The sequence below is a fragment of the Camarhynchus parvulus genome, chromosome 3 (genome assembly GCF_901933205.1).
Source record: "Camarhynchus parvulus chromosome 3, STF_HiC, whole genome shotgun sequence".
Taxonomy (NCBI): Eukaryota; Metazoa; Chordata; class Aves; order Passeriformes; family Thraupidae; genus Camarhynchus; species Camarhynchus parvulus.
The window spans coordinates 70,388,493-70,414,905 of NC_044573.1; the positions used below are offsets into that span (position 1 = coordinate 70,388,493).

At 43.8% G+C, this 26,413-nt stretch overlaps 1 protein-coding gene across 4 annotated transcripts in view; it reads right to left on the reverse strand.

Annotated features, from left to right (window-relative positions):
- KLHL29 (kelch like family member 29) overlaps window positions 1-26,413 on the reverse strand; it is a 391,289-nt gene that overhangs the window by 25,413 nt on the left and 339,463 nt on the right. For all 4 annotated transcript variants that reach the window (XM_030946673.1, XM_030946674.1, XM_030946675.1 and 1 more), the window contains 4 exons: window positions 23,867-24,126; window positions 11,196-11,394; window positions 8,279-8,461; window positions 5,345-5,525 (listed from right to left, as the gene is read on the reverse strand). In XM_030946673.1, coding sequence (XP_030802533.1) covers window positions 5,345-5,525; window positions 8,279-8,461; window positions 11,196-11,394; window positions 23,867-24,126 — 823 coding nt within the window. The remainder of the gene's footprint in view (window positions 1-5,344; window positions 5,526-8,278; window positions 8,462-11,195; window positions 11,395-23,866; window positions 24,127-26,413) is intronic.

Genomic DNA, 26,413 nt, shown 5'->3' on the forward strand with positions numbered 1-26,413 from the left:
GCTTCAAGCCAAGCAAAGGTTTTTCTTCCCTCTCCTCCACTGCTCCCTCCTGGTGTGTCCATGCTTGTCCTTGGCTGTGGGCCTACTGAGCCCATCCAATTTGCTGAACTTGAATCTTCAAAGACATCTCCTTTCCCATGGCTGACTCCTGGTCTGCAGTCCTTGCATGCTATGGACTCGTGTGGTTTTACACACTTGCCCTCACACTCCTTCCTCTGCCCCAGCAACCTGCCGGTCCCTGGCCCTGCAGGACACGTGTCCCCACCTGTCATTCATGTGTCACTTGAACAGAGCACAGGGATCTCATCTGACCCTTGTGCACTCACTACCTGCTGATTTATGTATTATTCACACATACCTTATATATTTTTAGATCTCTTATATATGTGTGTATGCACATTATCTGGATATATAATGTATATATGTATACATATGTATAATTTATATACCCATGATACAACAAATGATCTGAACCCACCACAAAACACAGCTCAGGCTTGAAGAGAGCACATGCAGAAATAAAACCTCGCTGGTTTCCACAACTCTTCACTCTTAGGATTTTTTAAGCTGTGGGACTGATCTTCCCTGTCCTTCACTCATTTCATTCACCTCCTCCTTCCTTGCTCTTTCCCTACCACCTCAGTATTACCAGCAGCAAACCTTTCATTTCAAGCTGTGCCACTCGCTTCACTGCCTTCTTGACTTTTGATCTCTTCAGTACGTGAAAACAGTGGGGTTTTTTTCCTCCTCAGTCTCTTAATTTCTCTCCTCCTAGGTTAAACAGCTATATGTGTATCTTCATTTATTCACATTATAAGATCCTTACATCATGGTCAGCTGCTTACACACTGACCATTTCTGTCAGTCTGCAAGAAATCCTTCAGTTATTTAAGCATTATTTAATTATGTTTGCAAGAAAGCTTCTATTTAAACTAAAGCAGTACAGTGTCTTATTGAACTGCTCTTCAGATAATTCACATATTTAAAATCACAGTAATGGATTACTATTTTTTGCCTTTTTTCTTTTCTTCTGATAGGCTTAAGAAACTATCCTAAGACAAGGCAAAATATTTCATTTTCTTTCATCTACATAAGATCTTTTAAAATCATTGAGTCCAACCACTAACCCAGCACTGCCAAGCCCACCACTAAACCATGTCCCTCAGCACCACATCCACATGACTCCTAAATACCTCCAGGGATGGTGACTCCAACACTCCTCTGTGCAGCCTGTTCCAGTGCATGGCAATCCTGGTGAAGAAATATCCACCTTCCTTGGGGGAGTACCCCTAATTCCTACATGATCATATCTCAGTATAACAAGAAGTTCTGAAGCAGTTTTTAAAATGTATAAAGCTCATTCTTTACATGGATTTTTTTTAGGCTGTCTTCAACGTATGTACTGCCAACAAAAGTAATCTCCCAATTTTAGACAATCTTATTGCAAAAGTGCTGTCGGGTCAAGGGGATTCATCTTCTTCTGTCCTTCAAACATATAATAACCACAAAGCACCCACATTTCCACACTTCCAGTCACATACATTGTCTTGTCAGCATACACAGCCTTCTCGGCTCTCAAATTACATGTATTTCAGGGCCCATCCATTATCCAAAGACCTAGTTCATGGATCCACTTCATTTCACCAGCTCCCAACTCAACTCATATCTCAGAAGAAGACAGAAAGTGTAATACCTTCTCGCCTAACACCTAATGACTTGCTTCCTGTCACACAGAACCTTGCCAGAGGGGCTTGATGGAGAACTGCAGCCATGCTGTTATTTCCCTAAACACTCATTGCAAAAACATAACTTTCCCTGAACATATACCCATGCACAGCCACAAAAATGGACTTATAACTCAGCCCCTCTGGCACATGCATATTATTTTAAGATGAGTAACGAATGACTTCTATTCATCTGTTTGTGATTGATAGTCCCATATTATCCATTGAGATGGAATTTTGCTGCCTCCTTACAGACAAATGGCAGATAAAGGGTAAAGAATCTCAGCCCTGTTGAATTTGATGGGAAAACACTTGCTGTTTGAAGTGGCACCAGAATTTCTGGGTAAAGCTGCACCCTTCAGCATCAATGACACAACTGAAAGCATGGAGAGAGGGACACAGGAGCTGATGCCATAAATCATGATGAGTCCAGTGGTCCCTACTTGCTTTAATGCTTTGTAATGGTGCAGCAGATGTATTAAGTGCAGGCATGTGGCATCATGTACAGCTAAGGTGGCCTGACATTTGCTTTTAAAAAGTAAGATGCTGTAAAAACTATATTTGTAAGATTTTAACCATTTAGGATCAAATATTACAAGAATTCCATGAAAAACAGGTGGAGAACAAGAAACTGGAGAAAATGCTATGTTCTCTGTCTTCAAAGACTCACTGCAGTGAGACACCCTGCAGACATCATCCTCTGGGTCTGCTCACCGGTGAGGTCAGGGTAAGTCACTTTGGAGTGGAGACATGCCCTTCACCATGCCAGCAGACACACGTCAGAACCTGGACAAAGCTGGGCATGGTCACGCTTGGGCTGACTGAGCAAGCAGAAAGCAAAATGTGGTTGGGAAAGATAAGCTGCATGTTCACCAGGGGAGGTGGTAAATGGTCCAGAGAGGGAGGATGTTCAGTGCCTTGCCCTTCACACTGGTGGCACAGCCCAGGACTGCAGGGTCAGGCCTAGATAAGCCCCTGTGCCTCCATCTGCAGGCATAACAGGGCTATAATCTCAGAGGCCCCCCAGAAGGTGAAAAACTACCCCAAAACCCAGGAGTGTGTGTCTGCAATTCCTCACTGAGGGGAGGAGTGATAGAGGTAAATGTAATTTTTGGCATCACTTGACATGGAGCATATGACCATGCCACATTATTTTAATTTCGTGCTTTTATATGACCTGCTGGAATGACAGAGAGGTTTACCCCTCACTGAGAGCTTGTATCACACTGTCCCATCCAAACCAACACAGTATTTGAAAGAGGAATGTGCAATCTGCACAGAAATATGGTAGGGAAAGTTGGTTTCTTGTAGCTCTAGAGGAGGGGAAAGAAAAGCAGAAGCAAAATGTGGGCATTCACTGCTCATAACATAGCAGCCAACTCAGCAATTAAAAGTCATTTTAGTTTGTATTTTAGTGTTTTTTCTTTCCCAAAGCTGCAATCCAAATTCAGAAATCCTCACTGCTTGCAAAAATAGGTACAGCAATTTAAATTCCTGAACCCTGCCTTGTCCAAATGGGAAGTGCTTTTGTGTGAAAAGGCCTGACTTTGTTCAGCACTGCTAGGAGAGTCAGCCTTCCCTCACCCTCATTTCTGACATCCTTTCCAAAACACAGCTTCAGCCATGCTGTGCTTCTTTTCTGTCACCCCCTACTGTCATTTTAATATGAAGAATAAAAAAGGAAACATCCCCAAACTTCTCTCATTTCCCAGCATAGCCCAAAGGAGGCCATGTTGCAGTTTTTCCATGGCTCTGTCTCACAAGCCACTCTATAGACAACAGCAGATTAATTATAACCACGGGTTTAGCAAATCCCCATGACAAGACATCCTTATTGTGGCTGAGACAGTGTGCACTGAAATGATAGGGAGGAAATCTGCTCCTTTCCCACATCCAGGTCTCCTGGTGGGCTTGCTACAATGGAAAACCAGCACTGCTGCTCTCACTGAGCCAAGCAGGGGCCACCAAGGGCCTGAGTGTGACTTTGCAGGCTGCAATGTCATCTGTGGTGAGGGCTGGGTGACTGACATGAGAGGGGAAGGGCCAGGGGGGACTCTGCTTGATTTAGGGTTCATTCAGCTGACCAACACTTTGGATGCTTTAACAGAGACCATGAGAATCAGAGCAGAGACAGAAATCAAGCCCAAGGAAAACTGAAAAGAGATAATTTAATCAATGACTACTATCAAGACTCTTCAATAGCATTATTTTGCTGTTCATCTTTATCAAGAGATGGAATGAAACAGCGTCTCTTTCCTGGGCTCTCTTCTTCCCGTGTTCACAAAAATAGTTCTTCTAGTTAAAAATTTACTGACTTAAATTATGGAATGAATACCTTCAGATACCAGAAACAAACCTGCTGAAAAGGATGAGATTTGTTTTAAAGCAAATCCCATAGGCAGTGCCCACCTTAAGTTCTGGGTGAAGGAGGGGATCAGTGCTCACATGTTGTGTTCACTGTTATGACTTATCATTCATTCTCTGCTCTCTGCATTTCCCTGATGGCTGAGAGCATCATCACCAACACCAGTTCCCAACCTTTTGAAAAATGTCTTGTTTTTTTCTTCCCCCGAAATCCTTCCTAATGACCTATCCCTATTTTTCTTGCCTGTTAAGGCAACTTTTACTGCAAAATGCCTGCTTCAGAATATTACTGAAGAAGTATTCAAATTCAGCATTTTAACTGACAAAAATATTTTTGGTTGCCACATTCACTTAGGAAAAACATTTCCCAAATATATTTCCCAATTAAGTGTTTGGAGAAGGCTAAAACTGTATTGATATTTTTGGAATAGAATATTCTCATAAACTGCATTTTAAAGTGAATTCTATTTTTTAATGAAAACATTGATATAGATATAAAATTGATGGCTTTATTGAATGCTATGGGTGACAAGAATTCAGTTAGTTTTGGAATTTTACTTAGTGAAATATTTTTGTTGCACTTCTGTTCCATCCTGTTTTTTTAAGTTCCATGTGAAAAAAATTACATCTGGAGTCTACTTGAAAAGAGAAATTTCCATTCTCTCTCATCTTTGTTCAGCCAGGAATTCAAAACTTTCCATTTATTATTGGTTGTTTTACTGTGAACTTGGCAGGTCCCAGCCCCAGGCCAAGACCACCAAAGGGAGGATCTTCCAGCCAGGTCAAGGCTGAGATGCTACACCAAGAAAACATATTTAGGAAACTTACTTTGCTGTTGCTTTTTTGGATGAAAAGAAAATAAATAAAAAAAGTACTATTGTGGTCTGTAAAGACTTTCATCAATACTAAATTCAAAGGGAGTTTATTAGTTCATTGTATAACCTGGAAAAATGTCCAAAGAAGCTTAATTCCTCTCTTCCCTCCCCTGAGCAAAGTGAAAAGCTGGCAACTTTCCTCTTTGGTTTCGAAACAATGCTTTCCACTGAAGCTTTTAAATGAAATCTAATCCTGCCCACTTTCCTACTTTCTTAGCTGTTACAAAAGCTTATTTTAACACATACAGTCCATTTGATGTGTCCTTTAAAAGGCAAACGGTCCTTTAGCATAGCATGAAGGAAAAGCTCCAGCAAACACCACATGGTTTGGTTTTGTGGTTTTTGTTTTTTTTTCAGGTGTGGGTTTTGTTGTTTTTTTACCTTTCCACATGGTCAACGTTGCCTGCCACACCGACCCCTCCGATGGTATAGATTTTCCCATCGTACACCAGGCTGTTGTGTCGACACCTCGGGACGGTCATGCGGGACACGAGGTTCCAGTTGTCCAGCAGGGACATGTAACACCAGACATCGGCCAGCGTGACACCCGCCTCCATCCCGCCTGGCACCCAGAGAAAAGGGCAGAGTTACCAGAGATCCTGCCACGGCAGCAGCTCTGCACACAGCAATCAAAGCCAGTCCCAAAGTAAAAACTCTTCAAATGACATTTGACTAATTAAAATAAATCACCCTCAATACTGAGCATCTGTTCCAATGATGCATATCTGTGTCATTTATTCATGTGCCCCAAAGGCTGAGGTTTTTTTAATAAGATGACATAAAGAAATCAAGATGTCAGACTACGAGGGACACATACATATGGGGATAGACCCTTCTCAGCGTTCATAAATAACTTCTAGTCTATTAAATTACTGCAACACTTGCAAGAAGGTGTCAGGAGGCTGAATGTATCTTGGCTTGTGAGACACAGGCCAGCCTGAAACCTAAAATGCTTAATACAGTGATGGATTGAAGCAGCACATATATGGGCACAATAAAGTCAGTGCTTGGACTGTAGGCTTAATTTCTAATTTTCAGGGACAAATTTCTTATTTATTTTCATTTGCAGATAAAAGACAGAACCAGCTGTACCACTCCTGTAAAACAGTTCAAGATGATCTCATGAAACATTTATATTGATCACTTTTTAACTTCTGCTTGAAGCTTCCAAGGTAGCCACTTAGTGGGTGTCTTACTATCCTGTTTTGAAGCACAAAGAGGTGAAATGATTTATTTGGGACCACACTAGGAGTCAGTAGTCAAGCCAGGAAAATGAACTAGACACAGTTCCATGGTTTAATGAGAAAACCAGACTTCCTCCTTGGTATTTTGCTCTCCAAACCTATGCTATGCAGTGCAAGGTCCAGTACTTGGAGCTTGCAGCAGGCCATTCTCATTTCTGTTGGTTCTCCTTCACTTTTTTCCTGTGTCCTCTACGTTTGAGCAAAGCAAAATATCAAATGACTCTTAGCTGCATTTCCAGCTCTCCTGATTGCAGCCACCAAATACCATCCGGTCACTCATCCAGATTCAAGGGAAAGAACTGAAATGAGCTTTGAAATTAGGATTCTAAGCTTTTGTTACTAGATATGGCACAGCCTAAAATGGCTGTACATATTGGAAAGCACCTCAGCTAAGAATAACTAAAAGCCAACATCTGACAAAAGCCTCCCCAGAAGACTTTTGCTCCAGCTGCTCTCAAGCATGTGCAAACAAGCATGGGGAAAAAAACATCAAGAAATAATTTCCAATCAATTCTTAGGGTCTCTATGCAGTATTAATGGAATTTAACACCACAGGCAGCAATTTACTGCAGAAAATGCACTGAGAGAGCTCGGCAAGGGAAAGGCAACAGCTGTAACCCCTTACTGGTACAGATGCCAGGTGCATCTGTGCTCCCAACGACATCCTCGGATCACACACATCCGCACCTCCCTGCCCAGCCTCCTCTTTTAATCATCCAGCCCACACTCAGCTGCCATCAGAGCATTCTTGCATTGTCTGGTGGAATTGTTTTTCTCCCTCTAGCCAAGCAGAGGTACCAACAGACTGCAAAAATCCAGATTCTGTGATGCTCAGGGCATGGTGTTGTCAGACACTTTGGGAGTTAAAGCCTTTTAAGGAGCGTGGTCTCAGTTTCACCAAAACTAAGAAGATTATAGGGCTAGTGACTACTGTCAGAAGAGAAGTTTCAACAAGTACAAAACATGAATGCTCCTGTAAGCAAATACTTTAAGTGTAGGTCACATATTCAGCAGTTCAGTCTGTCTGTCTCAAATTCCATAACCTACCATTTAGATTCAACTACAGAGAGTATTTTAAATTGTATTTCTATGGCAGTGAAACCTCTTTGCATGCTTGATGGTTGTCAGACCTATTCTCTTCACATTGCAACTGTAAAATATTGTTGTTGACTGCTCTGAGAGTAAGTTAACACTGCAGAGACATGGAGAATGATAAAAGCAGGGAAATCCCTCTCTCCCAACATTATTCCTACCTTTTTTTCCCCCCCAGGAGCAGCTGGGTAAAACTCTGTCAGGTCCTGCTTTGTCTGGGCTGCCTGTATTGTAACTTTTCTCCCAGCCCAGTAAATCTGGGAGGTGAATGGATTGAGAACAGCCCTCTAGAGGAGGACTGGGGGATACTGGTGGACAAAAAATAGGAAATGACTCAGCAAAGTGCACTTACAGCCCAGAGAGTCAGTGTATCCTGGGCTGCAGCAAAAGCAGCAGGACAAGATGGTTGAGGAGGTGATTTTCCCCCTCTGCTCTGCTCTTGTGAGACCCCACCTTGAGTACAGTGATCAGCTCCGGGGTCCCCAGCACAAGAAGGACATGGACCTGTTAAATTGAGTCCAAGGATGGGGTGTGAAAATAATCAGAGGGCTGGAGCACCTCTCCTATGCCAACAGGCTGAGGTTGTTCATCCTGGAGAAGAGAAAGGTCTGGGGAGATCTTATGATGACCTTTCAATACTTAAAGGGAGCTTCTAAGAAAGATGGAAAGAGGCTTTTTATCATGGCCTGTAGTGACAGGATCAGATGTAAGAGTTTTAAACTGAAAGAAGGGAGATTTAGATTGGTCATAAGAAACAAATTTCTTACATTGAGGGTGGTGAGGCCCTGGCACAGGTTGCCCAGAGAAGTGGTGGCTGTCCATCCCTGTTCAAGGCCAAATTGGATGGGGCTTGGAGCAACCTGGGCTAGTGGAAGGTGTCCCTGCCCATGGCATGGAGGGGTTGCATTAGGTGACCTTTAAAGATCCTCTTGAATCCAAACCCTTCTGTGGTTCTGTTTCTATGGAATCTCCTGCTTACCTGAGAGATAGATGTTGTCTCCAGCGCTGACCACACTGAAAAACTCTCTGTCGTAGAAGGGCAGGCTGGCCAATGGGTACCACTTGTTGTTTTGAGGATTTAAGCAGGTGACTGCTGTTAGAGCACGTTGGTTCATGCCAATCATCTGGCGACCCCCAACTAAGACTATTACCTCGGCTACTCCTAGGATTCAAGTAAGAAAAATAGTATTATAAAAAAGCGGCATCTCTCACCCAGGCAGGAACCCATCCAAAAATACTCATCAGTCAGGGAAATTTTAATGTATCATATATAAATCTGTTTTAGAGTCTGCAATCAAACCACGTAGGGTGAGAAAAAACAGGAATGTGTGTGTAGGGGGAGCAGTGGGTGAGGAATGACACTATGAACACTCTTGAGAGAACTAGGGAGGGAGAATGCCATCCGGGCAAAACTTGGAGGGGGGAAAGAAATAAAAAGGCAGTTCCATATAAAGATGTCCATTCATTTCAACAGTCTGTGAGTGAGACTTGCAGGTAGCAAATTTCTCTTCCATTGAAGAAAATAGGCATTTTGTCAAGGGTTGTGATAGCTTTGGAGCTTGGTCATTATCCAGCAAAAGCATGTTTGGACTTTAACCTAAATGAAGTCTTCTCACATTAAAAGCTAATGTCTGGAGAAAGTGAAGCTATGGTTACGGGTCTTCATCCTGATATTCTTTCTGCATGCAGTCTATTAATATATAATTTTTGGTGGTTTTTTTTTTATTTGTTGGGGTCTTTTGTTTGTTTGTTTGGTTGGTTGGTTTTTGGTTTTTTTTTTTCCTTTTTTTGCTTTTCCCAGGGAAAGCAGATTTTCCAGATCCAGATAACACGTGCTCAAGTCATGGATCATGGTCCTGGTCTATCAGGTGCTAGGAAACATGACAAAGATAGCCCCTGCCTTAATATAGTTATTTACTAAGCTTTATCTGTCCTGGAACAGCTCCCCCAAGCCCATAACATGCAAGGTGTCCAGCAAGCCAAACTGTCTGTCCATGCAAAGCTTTCAAGTCCACATCTCTGAGGTTTTATTCCCACTTCACAGCCAGAGCTGAGTCCTATCTGATCTTTCTGTTACTCCAAACTCCTCTCCAGACTCATTCCCACAGAGATGGGTCACAGTATAACCCTGAGATGTTTCCTGACTTCATGCAAGAGTCAGGTGCAGAGGATGGCTTGGACTTGGCATTTAGCTGAAGTGTTAAAAACCCTTTTGCAGCAATTGGAAGCCCCTGTGCAATGTGCTTCCAGGAGAGGTAGGCTCAGAAGAAGGACCAGGAGGCCACAAGCTGGAAGGCATCACCGTTTCAGGAGCTGTCTCCTGCCTGGAGCCATTGCTGAGATGTGTTACAGTTCCCAGCCCACAGACAAGTGTGCACAGGTGCGGGGCAGGAGCGAGACTGCCAGCGAGAGGGATTAGGAGCAGCAGCGGAGAGAAATGCGTCTGCAGAGTAATGGATTATCGTCACTCTTCATTAGCATTTACAAAAAATATATTTGTGTCATTCAAGCAAGGTTACTCTCTTAAAAGTTATTAAGATAAAGTGCTGTACAGTTTAAAATAAATATTTCTCAGTAACAAGAGATCATTATTTTTGCGCCGTAGCAGAAAATCTAATCACCTGTGCAAGACATAACTTGATTATAATCAATGACCTCGAGAGGGCATGTGACATGCAGCAGCGAGTCCACAAAGGGTGTTTAGAGATCCTTTGTGCCTCCATGAATGCTGTTGATATGCAAAATAACATGATTCTATATAATTAGACTCTGACCTAAAAAACTATAATCATCCTCCTTTACCCGGAGAGAATCACTTTTCCCTCATCAACAAGCTTCTGGAAATGGATCACATTACACCTACAATTTTATATACATAAAATAAGCACTTTTCAAAAATCCCTTCAAACATCACACCATTAGTCGTTTTCAATGAAAGACTTTTTAGGGTAGATTGTTATTGAAAAGTCCTCTACACTTCGTCCTTCTGAAAGGTGCCTTGATGAGGCAGTCTCCTGAAGCTGCAAATGCCGTGGTTTGATATGCCATCTCCGTGCCACATTAGCATCAGTGGCAGTGACAGAAAGTTTTGTCTGGCTTTCTGTTGTACTTATGGGAGGCAGAAGTACAGGCAGCATGTTAAAACAATTCACCTGCTTCATCAGACTCCTTCTTGGATGCAGTTTTCCTATGTGGCATCTGCATTCTCTGCTCAGCAAATATTTAGGACATTTCTCACATCACCTTGATATGGGCTCAGCTGGCAAGGTGGGCACTTAGGGTTTTTCCATGCATTTTTCCAAAAAGGAAAAATGGGTGTGAAACTTTTTAAGAAGACTCAGTTTTTCACAGCTGCTGTGTTTTTAAAACAGAATATGTTATGTGTGATCCATTTGTTCTGGAGGCATGAAACGGTCTGATCTAGTACTCATCAGTATAAAAATAACATATTTACACCAGCCTCACCATATAAAAATATTATACTTACAAAGGGCTGTGAAAGTGAAGGTGTTTGATGAATATCAGACAGATGCTCCCCACAAGAGGCTCCATGGCAAAAAAATCAAAATTTTCACCTATTTCTACAACCAGAGAAACTGAGGCAAAGAGGGCAAAGGGCTTATTTTCAGGACAACAGAGGAACGTTACAGTCTCTGTCAAAGACAATAATTCCTCAAATTTAGGCTCCTTTTAAATCCCAGTTCAGAAGCATATATCTGAACACCCATGTCCACCTATTAGGAGAGGTTCCTAAATTCTGAAGGAAAGTAACAATGGAAAATTGAGATCGAAATATCAGCAGGTTCTGGGAAGGAGCCAAGGTCTGTGCCCTGTCCCAGCGCATGTCCAGGAAATGTGGAACCAGTGGGCTGGTGTTGAAGGAAGTTTTGCTTTACCTGCAGAGAGCCTGGGCCGGGTCCTCGGTGTCTGCATCTCCTGGCGGGCGTGTGGCAGCATGTGATAGCGCTTGGCTTCGTTCACCAGGTCCCGGCAAGCCTCTGAGGACTTTATCAACTCCTCATTGTCAACAACATTCAGCAGATAGCTGGGATGGATGAAGGGGAGCCTCACCACTGCCAGCAGCTCCGCAGCATACTGTGAGAGGGGGGAAATAATAACACATGCAGCCTTCAGGTCAGAGTTCAGCCACTTGGCATCTCCACTTCCTTGCCTGTAAACCATCCCGTCATCCAGCCTGGAAACAAACTTGTCATGGATGCTGCATACAAGCCCTGCCTAGTGAATAAGCGGGACAGAGAAAAATGCAGCCCTCAGAGCTCCCTGGCCCAGGCTGGGTTTGGTCCCAGAAACTAAAAATAATCTTCAAAAGGTGGCAACTCCTTTTATACAGCACTGTATGGCGGAATTTTTGGAAATAAAAGCTCATTCTGAACTCAGGTTGAATGGAACATGTTACGCAGGGGAGACAATGGAGACAAGGAGTGAGCATTTGAGTTATCTGAATTAACCTTGAAATGTGAGTGTGGTTGTTGCACTGTAATAAAACCCCCAAACAAGTCTTTTCTGGCACTGTAAATGTGAAACAGAAGTCAGTTAATAGGGTAGATTTCAACAACTGTGGTAGAGCCTGAATGATGTCAACCAATTGCTAAAAATCTTTCAATTAGTAGAGTTTATTTGTTGGTGAAACAAATTATGTAGCTCTAGCTTTTAGGGAAGTCTGACTCCAGAGGGTGCTATAGAAATACTGACAGTAAGTCTCATCTCCTAAACAAATACATTGAACCTCAGAGGGTAAAGGACATCTGAGCAAATGAAGCTGTCTGTCACCAAACACGGCTTAAAGGACAACAAAACCCCAAGAGAGAAAACTGCAATTGAAAAAGCAGGAGTCCATCCTCAGATTATTCTTTTTATATATAGTTGGGTATATCACAACACTGCATGAGAATACAGTGAAAAGCAGAACAATGGGAAAACACACAACTCCAGAAGCAAGGCAGACAAACAGGATGCAAACTAAGGGTGAGCAGCAAGAAAAGATAATCATCTGTTGCAATAAATATTCATACAGCAGCAGCATCCAAAGATCCCAATTGGGATTGAGGCCAGGATGCAAATAAATATTCCTGAGGTCCATGCTGGTCCCAAGAAACTCTGGGCGCCAGCAGCATCTGCTGGCCTGCAGATGCCACTGGTCTTCCAGAAGCCACTTGGCTCTTACTTTCGTTTTCAGCAGCATGCCTGTCCCTGCAGTGTGTGAGAGCCAAGTCACAGCAGGAACAGGAGCGGGAGCAGGGATGGGAATGGAGCAGGGGCATAGTGAGAAGGGAGGGTAGGGATATGGCCTGAACTGGGTAATGGGCTGGCCAAGCAGGTGGAGGATGCAATGACACCTGTGAGGGCTTCCAGGGCCTTCCCTTTCCCTATCCAAACTGAAGAAGCAGGCTTAAATTTAGAAGAAAAACAAAGGATGTCTCCTCCAAATTCACACTGCTCTCCTACAGGAGAGCCACATCACCATGGTACAAGTTCTGCCACAGCAAAAATGCAACAACCTGTGGGGTTGCAACAGCTGAGCTCCACATGTGCCTGCAAATCTGTGGCTCCGAGGAGATGAAGGGTGTCAGGCTGACTCCCAGTCCCCAGCTTATCAGCTCTCCTCAACACTAGAGCTGACAATTTCAGGTACAGCTTAAAGACTTGAAGCCTGGCCGCTCTGCAATTGTTTGGGGATAAAAAAGTTGTTTGGTGATATAAAATGGATGAAAAAGTGACAGTGCTTCTCTTCAGGGAAAAAAAAAAACCCAGTGAGCAGTTCATTCCTGACTCCTTGCTACTACCTCTAGTGTGGCACAGAGCCAAGTAGGGCTTGAGATCACTTCATCAACCTCAAAACATAAAAGAAGACACTCCTCCCTTGCTGAAATCCATTTCTGAGGTGCTTTCTAGGAGGTACAACGGCTGCTCCTTCCCCGGAGCCACAAATGTCAGGCACTTGGCTGCAGATGTCTTAATGTCATTACCTTGTAAGAGAGGAAGCAGTGGACATATGGCAGTGGGTGGCAAATCTCTGACTTCAGGAAGTGCTTTTTTTAAGAAGGTTGGAGGCGTTTAACCTTACACAGGAGCCAAAACGAAACATGGCATCGGGACAGGGGAATAATGTGGAGAGACAGTACACTGCCAGTGGGTGAGACAATCCCACAGGGGAGGCTAATTCCCACTACAGGCTGCTCAGGAAGTAGTACAAGTTGCTAAAGGCAGTTTAAATAAAGTTGTAAAATGTATGGAGTGTACACAGAAGCCAGCACCTTCCCTTGGTGCAGTGGGACATGCCAGAGCCTCCCCTGACAGTCCCAAGGCTGGTTTGCACTGGAAGCAGCCACAACACAAAGCAGTGCCAAACAGCAGCACAGACAGGTGTGCCACTACATGGGGACATGGTGTTCCACTTACCACCGTGTCCAAAAGCTGACTGCCAATTAGCGTGGGGAGAACAGCTCCTTTCTGTCAGGGATGGGACAATTCCCATGGGCCCAGTGCAGTTACTGCCTCCATTTCCCACCTTTCCTTGAATAAATGGGGCAGCGCTGCTCCCTGAGCACAGCGAGCTCTCCCTCTCGCTCGCCCACCTCGCTTTAATTAGATAAGTGAGAAAATGTGATTCTGTTTCTCTCCTGGATTCCCCCCCCTCCTTTCTCTCCTCTTTTGTCTGAGCTCGTGGCTTATTTTGAAGGGGAATAATAATTAGAACATGCTGCTCCCTTTCATCAGCTAGAAAGCTGATGTCACATATCAAAACCGATGTCACTTTTCACTCTTATTCTTCCCTTTGCTCAAACAGCTACAGAAAGCTGGCTCTGTGTGTGTGTCTGTGTGTGCACGACCACACACAGCCACGACTCAGGCTTGGTGCTGAGAGCATTAAGGGTACATAGAATTGCAGTGTTTTTCACCAAGAGATTTAAGGAGTATGAACCATGGTAGCATCTTCACAAGACAGGAGAAGCTTTTATAAAGCAACCTCTTTTCACACCAGTTCTTTTAAGCACTATAGACAAGGGTGAATTTCATTTAGCCTCACTGATTTAAGAATATTCAAGTGATTTAGGCAATCAGCAGCCTTTTTCTTTTGGATTCTCCCTTGTGAAGACTTCCCAGCTCTGTTAGCTATGATTGTACTAAATATCCTGTTACTATTATCCTTTTCATTTAAGACTGGAATAAGCACCATAAAGCATTTCAACCTCCTTACCATCTGTTATTTGCTCTCCATTCTCTCTTGTCTTTCCGTTGTGCATTATACAGCTATGAAACATCTACTGCACCTACTGACGTTACCAGTTATCACTAAAGCAGCAGAATACATGCACAGGGCACATTGCCAAATTCATCCACCTCGGGTCCCTGGAGTCATGGTTTGTGCCTGTAACCCTGGGAATGTTTGCTTCTCCCTGCTTGGCTGCAGGTGCTGACTGGACAAGTAGAAATATTTCTCATGTCTTTATTGGGAATCACCTACAACTACTCTACAGCCTGCATTACATGTCAGGGTGAAGGAGACAATATTAATACCCCTTATGGGCCTAAAATTAGGAATTGCCAACTCATAAACATGTAGGATCACACCTCAGGCTCTTTGAGAATGGACACCATTATGCAAAAATTAAAAAATTTATTGTTTAAAATGCTAGGAAAGTTTTTGAACACCATCGGGACTGGTTTTTTTAGGTGATTTGAATGAGCCTCACTGTAGCTCCTGTTGGGTGAAGGGAACTGCTCAGGTTTTGCACCAGCAGAAGATGTCATCCATAAAGTCCTTGCTGAGTGATGCTGCCAGATACCCTGTGCATGGCCAGGGTGATTCTGCAGGAGCCAGAGCTCTGCTGCCACATGAGCAAGTCTTTGTGGACAGTCACTGAGGACATAGGAGAGCAGAGGCTTCAAAGAGATGCTATCTATCCTGCTTCAAGGTACATACTTCAGTGATCCTGAACAGAAAGCAGGATCTTCAACCAGTCTGTAATCACAAGTGTGTTTCATAAGAAACAGGGAGGGAAAACTCTTAAAGAGATCTTATCTTTCCCTAACTAACTAAACACTTCTGGGGAGAGAGATTCAGCTCTAGATTCAGACACCTAAATGGGTTCATACAAGCCAAGTATTTACTTGTCAGCCAGACATGTGTAAACTGATGTTATAATTAAGAGAGATTTAGTCAACACACTTAACAGTCCCCAGGGCAATGTAAGCTGAGAGGATGCACTGAGCACCAGGGGAAGCAGAGATGTCCCCTTCTGGGCCAGAACTGTGAGCCATCAGCTCCTCCTCAGACCATGCCTCACACCACAGCACACTAAGATGTCTACAAACATATGTCAATCCAAATTGGAGGGCAATTAGTTCTACCCTCTGGGGGGAATTTTTGTGTCCATTTGTCCTGGGTGTGTTTAGAAGGTTGTGATCAGGCTATGAGGAAGCCTAAGTGTTACCACTGGGTCAGTGTTGACTCTGAGGAATAGGTGATCAACATGACCAGCTATACCTTGAGGCTGACCCTTCCAAGCTTTTCCCTAATAATCTGTTCACATACAAGTTACTCCCATCTCATTAGGCAGACCAGTGCTTCACCGAATGAGACAACAAAAGCCTCTAATGTTTTTTTAAATTCCTGACTGGCAGTTTGAGTGAGAGCATTTACTTTGTTAAACTTTTTATGACATTTCTTCTCTACTGATTACATCAGTATTATGAATGCTTGCTTGCAAGTGGGCTTTGTTCTGGTATCTTCAGTTTCAATTACAAACCCCACTATCACATTAAAAATAATCTTTTTATTCTCAAATCTCTAATTCAGTAAAATCCTCAGAAGTATTTTCCAAAAGGACTCTTATTGTACTGCACAGACTTGGGCCACAACAGTACACAGATTTTAAAGGAAGTATGTCTACTGATAGAGTCATATTTCCTGCTCCTTAAATGCTCCACTGGAAAGCTCTCAAGATTTTTAACATTTTTGAAATAATGCCTAAGGAGGTCAAAATAATGTTTCCCTTATGCCCTATAATTCATCTGTCTCTCTAGTTTACTGTTCTCCCTACAAAGGCCCCTTTGTACTTTCTGCCTAGAGAAACAGGCTTCAGCTAGAAATACAAATACAGAAGGTAGATTACCCACATTACTATAGGGTTTTGCTCCAATAAAAGGGCTGCTGTTTCAGCCCTTTATGCATAATTGCAATAGTTTTCAAAACATTATGAAACAGGAATAGATATGATTCTCATTGAAGGAGATTTATGTTGTCTCACAGGAATCCTCTGTCCAGACTCCCTCACACTGTGCACTGTCCCAGTGTGAGAGCAAGAACCTCCCTGGATGGAGGAAGCCATCGGAGGCAGATCTGAAGCAGAACCAAGTCCCCACTGCATTAGATTCCTTCAAATGAGGACTGCACATGCTAATTAAAAAACACCTGGCTGTGACCAGGTAACAAACTGCCCAGTGGCTCGTGCCAGTGGTGACAGCTGGGGATATGGCATAGTGGCCTTTCAAGCTGGCATGCTGGAAAGGTAACATGAGTGGTCCCTCCCTATCACCATCTCCAGCCCAAACCAGGCTTACCCCTCAGCTCACCCAACCTGATATTCAAAATGTTGCCATCTCTGAGTTGCCAAATGCAAGCCCAACAGGGAACTGGCTGATTTAGGGAAGCCAAAGCTGTTGGTACACTGTTTTGCCATTCTCAGAACTAAGTATTTTTTGGCTAGATTTTCCCAGTGCTGCCCTGCTACTTGGTAATGAAGGGACTTGCTTTGATATATTTAACCCCTGGGTATTACAAAGACACACTGTGTTTCAGCAAACCCTGCACATTCCTACACCCAAGGTCATATCCAAGCCCAACTAAGCTTTCTGCTGCGCTTGGAGTACTTACTAATCACCCACATTGACTTCTTGGAATTGCAATGCTGCCTTCAGATTAAACCCAAAGGCTTGGTAGCACGTCAGCCAACAGCCTCCTAATATCATGAGATAAACATGCAGCAGAAAATCTGGTTTGCAGGCACTGGGTTCAGCTGGTGGCTTGGTGGCAGGATGCCATGTGCATAAATCTCATGCCCAGCAAGAAGGAAAGAGCAGCCCCTCTGTCTTCCTGCAATCAGGTTTCAACGTGACATCTTTATGGCAACACAGCTGACTAAACACTGTAATGTCACCAGCAAGTGGCTGTCCTGTTCTCCTGTTTGCAAAGCAGCTCTCAGGTTGGTATTTCCAGCAGTAATATGATGAGAGGCTTTTAAATGCACAGGAAGATAAATCACTGATCCATCATATTTGGAATGTGCCTGATAAGGATTAAAAAGAGCCTCACTCGTCCCATGCATTCTCTAGCTTGCTGACTAAACTCTATGAAATAACCCCTCGAAGTTCCCCCAGATGATACCAGGGGTAAGTGGTGTTTATTTTGCTTATGGGCAGTCACCTATTCAAACACAGAAAACCCCTCAAATGCACATTGCCAAAACCAAACCAGCTGCAGCTTCTCAGGAGCTTCATAGAACCAAATAAACTTCTCTGTCCCTACAATACACTGGCATGTGAATCCATGTGCCATAACTCTCTAAAATGCTTTTTGACTAGAATATAAAATGATTTTGTTTCTGGAGGTTGGTCCTGAATGCTGGGGCCACATGCAGCACAAGGCAAGGGAGCACTTGTGAGGAGCTGCTTGTGGATGTGGGTCTTTGTGAGGCCGTTGCTTCAGCAACAGCAAAGAAAGATTTGTAAAAAAAAGGCAAATGTGTTGGAAAAGCCACAAATGAAGAGACTGATCAGACTGAGAGACAAGGGAGCTCCTCAAACCAATTAACACTTCAGAGAAATCATTCTGTAGATTTTCTGTCAAGGGTATCCCTTTAAAAAAACTTAAAAGTTCAGTAGAGAGGGAATTTCAGGAGCTGCTTATGTCACCTGCATCCTCTTTGTTATTTAATGCAGCTTCTTCCTCCAATATATAGCTAAGGGCATGTTCCTGGACTGATTCCATTCTGCTGCTGCCTTTTCTTCTCCCTCTGTAAGCTCGTATGGGAGTTGAGTGTCTGCAAAAGCTTCATTCAAATTGGAGCTCTTTGAGCAGCCCATCCCCAGGAAATCACAGGGGTTACTGCTCATCCCTTGCATTTTTCACTTTCAGAGAAATTGAAGCTTCTTGTACTTTCATTATGGCATCTTTCTGTATTTGTCTGCTCTTCCCACAAATGGATTTCAAAGCACCAGGATAGTGTGGGTTTTTCAAAGAAGCCTAATTGAAGTTTTACAGAGCGTTAGTGCCTAATTCACTTAGGCTCCCTTGGAAGCGTTCTTTTTCATATTTATTCCAACACTCTTTCCTGAAACTTTATGCCTTTGAGTACATTGATTAATCAATTAATTTCTTATGATGAACTAAGTAATTTGTACACGCTGATATTGGCCATCAGCTTCTATCATTACCTCCTTGTCATCACAGAGCAGAGTTGGAATTGTCATTGTTACCTGTCAGATTCTCCATTTTCCTGAAGCAAACTGCTCTTCTGCATGGAGGCTCTTTAAAATGTGCCTGAGAAATAAGGGATCTTCCATGTGCTCTCTCACAGTCACCAACCCTTTCTCCTCTGTAGCATCTTGCCTTCAAACTGCCACTCTCCGTCACTGCCAAAATATAGCTCATGGGCATTTGTAGCTTTTTTGACATAAATCCTCTTCTCCTTCTCTCCATCACTTCTCCTTACCCTTACTGACAGATACAGAGCTTACAGGTGGGCTTTCTGTTAGACTAATTTGCCAAGTCTCAAATTCAGCCCAGTGGTCCTTACTGCTGTTATTCCCATGCATCCTTCCAGGCAACCCTCGTCCCTGGGGCTTCAAACACTTGTAGACATTTATCCCTCTTTAGCTGTCATTAGGCCAAGTCATGCATATTCACATCTTTTAATCTTTTTTTTTTCTCACATCAGTTCCTTCAGTCTTTTAATCATTTGTGTTGTTCTTCTCTAAATTATCTCAAATTTGTCTACGCATCTCTGGTTCTCAGACACCATGAAGATGCTGTTTAGATAAATCTGCCTCTGAGGACTCAAGTTCATAAAAAGCTTGTTAATGCCTTTATGGAGGAGACATTTTGCATTGCTGTTGGTCACCAAGATTTTAAAGGTTTGGAAAAAGGGCACATGATGGTATCCTTGCAGAATGCAATGAAAGGTGGCTGTCATTCAGCTGAGCCGCTTGTCCTTCATTCATCACTGCAGTATCTGCCTCTCTTCTAGCACTTCTCTGGGTAACTTGTTGGAATACTTGCCCTCTCCTCATGTCTTGTCCCTCCCTCAGGGTGAGAGGGAAGCTTCATGCAATGGGGACTCTGCCAGGCTTTCTGTCATTAATACACATGGTAATGTGTTTTCTTATCTCAGAGTAAACATACAACTTTGGACTTGGAAGAGAAAGTGGGAATGTTTCCAGTGAGCTTTGGGATGTCTATGGTTTGGACAGGCAGCAAATTGCTATGCATCCAGCAAGTTCCCATCCTTCCCATCCCATGTGGATGCTGGGCATGACTCTGAGCAGCTTTGGTAGTCGTCAGTACCTGTGAACAGTGTGGTTCATTATCCACTGAATCCTCCCAACAGCCCTCATGGGAGACATCACTTCCCTCCAGCTTACAGGGTAAGAAATGGGAGCAGAAAGGTGAAACAACCTGCCCAAGGCCATGCAGAGAGCTGGGGGATGTGCCCAGGTGAAGACTGTGTGGGGCCTGGCAGAAATCTGTCCTTGTTTGGGCAGCTCAGACCGTGCTGGTTTCAGACAGCAAAGTCTCCATTATGCAATCTATTTTTTGCATGAGTTTGCTGGAGTTGTAATAAGCTTATCAAGGCGATAACTGTTAGGATAAACCCTACAATCTCATCCATCACTCAGGAAGAGAAATAAATAGGAAAAAAGAGTAGATTCAGCTTTCCCAGACGTGTCAGTCAGATGCAGGCTCTGCACTCAGTGACAGCAATCAGAAGGACTCCTGCAACCAGTGCTCTCTGTCCACCAGAAATTACCTACTAGTCCTGACCTCACCTCACAGGCTGCTTTTTCTGGCCAGACCAATTTTAAAATGCACTACCAGCAGCAACAAGGCAGCTTCATAAATGTTACCATATGAGCTGGGGCATTGCTCCAACACGCTAGGGGGATACAATTATTTACCAAATCCTGGTATAACACATCTCTCTCTGAACTATCTCTTTGTCTTATGCAGATGATCAGCAACCCTTAAAGTACTGCTGTTCTCCCTTTGTAACAAGGCTCAGGTGCTGTCTTTTGTAATGCCACAGAGCATTTTCATGAGCACTGTTCATATGAGCACAATGTGCACAATTAAACATCAGCCGGAGCAGAGCTTTTCAACTTGCCTTCCAAGAAAATCCTGCTGCCTTCCCTGTCACTGCCCTCCAGCCTGGTGGGAAAGAATTAACAAAAGCAGAAACAGTCAGACATCTGAAGGAAAGCTTTTAGAACGGCAGAGAAGAGCAAGTAGACAGCAAACAATGCCTTTCCAGGAGAACAGGAGGCTCCGTTGAAAATCTCCTTCCCAGAGGCTTTCAGCAGGGGATCGGGCAGGAGGGGAGGCAGTGATGGATAAGTTGTTGTAAGAGCACGGCATGAGGCTGCAGTGGAGGAGCACAAGTGGTGAGATTTACTGTCCCCAGGCACTGCAGAGTGACACAAAGCCATTACAGCACCAGGACTTCTGGAGGGCTGCAGCTGCGCCGGGGGCAGAGGGTGCTGATTCAGAGAGATGCTCCTCTGTGGGGATGTCTCTGCTGAGAGAGCCCCTGCCAGGCTTGCCAGGGAAGATGGACATGCAGGTGAGATGAAGAGCACAGCCCCCTCCTGTTTGTGCCAGACCTCCACCTTCGGGAGAATCACCAACGCAGGACTTGGAAGAAGTGGCCAAAGAGGCGTTTTAGTTACCTGCCATTGGAGCTATTGAGAATAAAAATGTGACAATAGAGCCTGAACTGTCAAGGTAAAGGGAGATGGGGAGACAATGGAGCAAGGGGCTCTGGAAATCCATGCCTGGAAGGATTTAACTGCCAGCATGACTTCTGGGAGTGAGAAATAAAACCAGACCAGGTCACCTGAGGAGTGCAGTAGAGCTGGAGTAATGTCTTGGGACTGCTGCAATGCATGGCATCCATCAACCCTCCCAGGACACCCCAACAGTCCTGGTGTCCTTCACCCCAAAGAGTCTAAAGGCAGCTTATAGAATCTATCTCCAAAATGTGAATAAAATAAAAATATCCTCCTGCAGGAAGATTCATCCTGTGTTCAATATTGCCACGGCTGCCCAGTTCTGCAAAGCTCTGAGTAGCCTGTGCATCTCACAGGAGCTTGGTCAGTTCTTGGCATGGTGGGCCGTGCAGCACATCATGCACAAATTTTTATTCATCATCATCTTCATTAGAAATAAGATCTTTTAGGTCTATCTTCCCTCCTATCCACCATGGAAGCTATTTATTCCCAGGCTCTGAAAATGCAGAAGTCATTACTGTAAAGATGGTACTTTTCATGGTAAATGTGAACACCTACTTTTAAAAAATAAGTACCTATTTAACTAACAGCTTTATAATAGATCAAGCAGTGCAGAGAGCCCTAAGAAAAGTGAGAGCTACTATTTAAATAAACTAGCTTAGTGGTAGGATTGGGCAGGAAAATAGTTTCTTCTTGGAATCTTTAAGAGTAATTTATTCAAACCCCTTATTTCTGGATAAATACAAATTAAAAATTAAAAGCTCCTGTAAAGTAATGCATGAAACTAAAGCACCACAGAGAAATTTGGAGAAGCAAGTAGAACTGCCATCATAAACTACCAAAAGCACTTCAGAACCAGGACAGAGGGCAAGGAAACTTGGGAATAAAAAAAAAAAAACAGAAAAGCAACTCAACTGCAACACGAAAGGAAGAGAGGAGGGGATGGCAGTGGTGGCAGCAAGAAAAAACCACCACTTAAAAAAAACAAATTCCCAACATTGCCTCAGCAGGATGCAGAAAGAAATATTTAAAACCACAATTTTGAGAACATAACCCAGACTGTCTGATGAGTGACACCTTCTGTTGGCAGCAGCCAAACAGGCTCCTGCCGCAGGGCTCCCAAACTCCCTGGGAACAGCCCCTGAGGTTGTGTTAAGTTCAGAGTGGCACAGAGCCATCCAACTTCAAGCACTCAGGGAAACACTCTAAAACAGTGTGTTTTTCAAGGCCAGCAAGTGCCAAAAAGGCATGCATTTCAGTGAATCCATGGTACTGTGTGAATATTTTAGGCAATAATAACGTTGGGCAATGCTAAATGGCCCTGCTGGCACATGGAGGAGGTGGTCAGAGCTGGGGTGGGGCCCCAGCACAGCACTGTCCTGCTGAGCCACAGCTCTGGGGCACACAGGGCAGCAGTGAGGCTGCAGGCTCTGGCAGGACCAGGAGCTCAGCTGGTGAAGCAGCACAGGCAGCAAGGCTTGGCCTGGCACGCAGTACCCCACTGTCCTTAATGCCCTTATCCAGCAGCCTGTGGAGAGCAGGAATTACTATTTCTCCCACTTTAGAGGCGAGGTGTGGATGTGCAGCTGCTTTGGATCACATCCAATGACACATTTAACATCCAACTGCATGTTCAGGTGCTTGAATTCACATTTCAGTCAAGAAGGTACAGATTGTCACGATATGGGACGGCATCAGCAACATGGCCAAGTGCCTCCCTGAGATACAGCGGGGTCCATGAACAACTGTCCACCTTAAGACAGCCAAAACTGTGACTGGGTGTCAACAGAAACAACTCTGGCCTCCAGAGAAGGGGAAAACAATCTTCCCCTTATGGGGTCTGTGCAGAGAACTGGCCTCCAAATGGAGAGGTTTGGAGTTCAGACCCCAGAGTTGACTCAAGGCAAGTAGCAGGTTTTTAGATACCAGCAGAGATGACTTCTGGTCCCAAGGACAATCACCAGCCTCCAGTCACTGTGTCTAGCATTACCTCGAGACAGCGCCAGGAAAATTACAGACTCGGTTTCTTTAGACAAGATCAGACTGCATAACTCATATGGCTGAGGAAAGGCTAACTCTAATAAATACATAAAACTCAAGGGATCTAAGCAGCCAATAAAGATACAGAACCTTTATTTTATGAACTGGAGTTATACTCATTCAGTATGTGGCATCAAAAGAAATACAGATTTTCTGACAGATTTTTTATTTCCTGCTGTTACTAAAATGCATCCCCTTAAAGCAGCATTTCACAAAACTGTAATTCTTCTCAATTTATCTCTGACTGAGCCTACAGTCAACAACTTTGTACCAAGCATGTCACAAATGAGATTTTCATTCTAAATGATCAGATGTAGGGATCAGATTTTGAAATTACATACATTTTGTGCATAGCCTGCATTCCCTTTGTCTTTTTTTTATCTGAACTGCCCATCCCATCTCCCATACACTCATATGGTTAAAATTGCATTAAGATGGTTTCTATTCTAAAAGAGACATTAATGGAAATGGAGCAGAGTGAGGCTTCTGAGATTATTTTTACCTGAGCTCTGATGGCGGCGTCCTTCTTAATCCACTTTATCACTGTTTCATACACCAGCTCCTCTGCTTTGGTGTTTAGGCTGTCATTGGACATGTAGGAAATGAAGTCATCTTTGGAGATATTAAGGATCTCTTCTTGGTTTGCCACCTCTGGGAAAATTTGCAGGGCATAAGCTTTGGCCATATTGTATAGTTCAGTACACTGCATGGCTTCAGCCATGGCTAATATTCCTAAGCAGTTGCTAGCAGTCAGCTGTTTTTCTAAAAAGGGCAAAAAACAAACAAAAAAGGCAGTTGAGAATTATTAAAAGCAAGATTCACATTTGTTCCAAGACCATGAGAAAAATCAGTGTCATGGACAAACCTCCAACCCTAATTAATTTCAGGGAGTTAACTGGAAGCAGCACCCTGGGCTAATTTGGAATTGGGGTTTAAAGTACAAAAAGTGAGTTGGAGATGGGGAGAGAAATGCACTTTCTGAGTTTGCTTTTTGTGTAAGCCTCCACAAAGCACTGGGGAAACCTACTGACATAACAGTATCTGGGGCTTCCCAAGGGATGGGAACCCAGCCAGGAGACTGCTGCTGTTCCCACCGCCTACAATGTTGCTTTAAGGAGCAGCAAAGATGTAAACGCCAGTGCAGACACTTAAGAATAAATGCAAACAGCACTAAGGACATTTCTGAGAATGCTGCAGTCACTTTATGATAATTTTTGCCCTGTTCAGCTACTAAGCTACTTCAAATAAAAAAAAAATTCCTCCCCCTTCTTTTTTTTTTTTCAAAGGAACTTTGTTGCTGCTGAATGTGATGACATCCCTTATGCAAAACACAGATTATACTAACGCCTTCTGTTAAACGTTGTGTAGTGGGTTTCAAAGAAAATCATGCACAGAGGAGACAGCATTATCTCCTTCCCAGCAAACAGAAGCAGCAGCACAGTGTGTAGCTTTGCCTTAGAAGTGTGCTACACCATACATTTGACTGTACTTTTTTTTCTTTCCAGCTATTTTGAAGAAAAAACCCACCAGTTTTAGACATTTATAAGAGGAACTCTCAGATTCTTTGCAGCTTTTGTTGACCAAACCACCACTAATAAGAAGAATATATTATTTTAAGCTATAGAACTGAAAAAGAAAAAGGTAATACGAGTGAGACTGCAATAGATCACAAAGACATGGGTACCAGTGGCAGGCTCCGGTGCTGTCAGAGAAGTCAATCACATTTGGCAGTGTCATATCCTAGTGCACTGTGACAGAGCATTGGACAGGAATGTGCAATAGCCCCCTATCTCTTCAAACAAAACTCTCATCAGATTGCTTCTGCTGGAAATGCTCAGGGATTCTTCCCTACACCCAGTGTCTGCCTTCATCAGATTGAAAACCTGCACGCTATCTATATGTGGCTTTTAATAAAATGGGATTATGAACCACCTTTTCCTGTTTTTTTTTAAACCTGACATGAGATTAGGAGTTTTGTGGGTTTGTTTTGCTTTCTTCCCCTCCCAACTCTTCTTATTTTCTTTTACAGATCCAGCAGTCTCAAAAGGTTATCTCATTTTGCATCAGTTGACTGTACTGACTCCAAGGAGCCCATTTCCTCAAGCTGACTGCAGTAGCAGCACTGTTTGCTGTCAGTAGATTTTGTCACTCAAAGACTGCCCAGAGATGGGGTGTAAAAGGAGAGGAGAGGAGAGGAGAGGAGAGGAGAGGAGAGGAGAGGAGAGGAGAGGAGAGGAGAGGAGAGGAGAGGAGAGGAGAGGAGAGGAGAGGAGAGGAGAGGAGAGGAGAGGAGAGGAGAGGAGAGGAGAGGGGAGAGGAGAGGAGGAGAGGAGAGGAGGGAGAGGAGAGGAGAGGAGAGGAGAGGAGAGGAGAGGAGAGGAGAGGAGAGGAGAGGAGAGGAGAGGAGAGGAGAGGAGAGGAGAGGAGAGGAGAGGAGAGGAGAGGAGAGGAGAGGAGAGGAGAGGAGAGGAGAGGAGAGGAGAGGAGAGGAGAGGAGGAGAGGGAGGGAGAGGAGAGGAGAGGAGAGGAGAGGAGAGGAGAGGAGAGGAGAGGAGAGGAGAGGAGGAGAGGAGAGGAGAGGAGAGGAGAGGAGAGGAAGAGGAGAGGAGAGGAGAGGAGAGGAGAGGAGAGGAGAGGAGAGGAGAGGAGAGGAGAGGAGAGGAGAGGAGAGGAAAGGAAAGGAAAGGAAAGGAAAGGAAAGGAAAGGAAAGGAAAGGAAAGGAAAGGAAAGGAAAGGAAAGGAAAGGACAAAAAAAAACCCAAAACAACCAAAAATCACAAAAAACCAAAAAACACAAAAAACCCCCAAAAGACCAAAAACAACTTCCAGATTCCTTGCTTCTGTCTGCTGGCACAGTTTCATGGTGTACATATGGCTTGGGGTAAAGCAATCATCTACCGGAGCCCAAAACTCTTATAATTTCTTGGCAATCTCTCAAGTCAAAGGCCAGTCTGCCACTGTTCCACCTTATCCTCACAGGGTTAATAATGAAGGAAATAATCAATTTGGACTCATTAAGCAGCACATCATGGTAAAGACTTTCAAGTC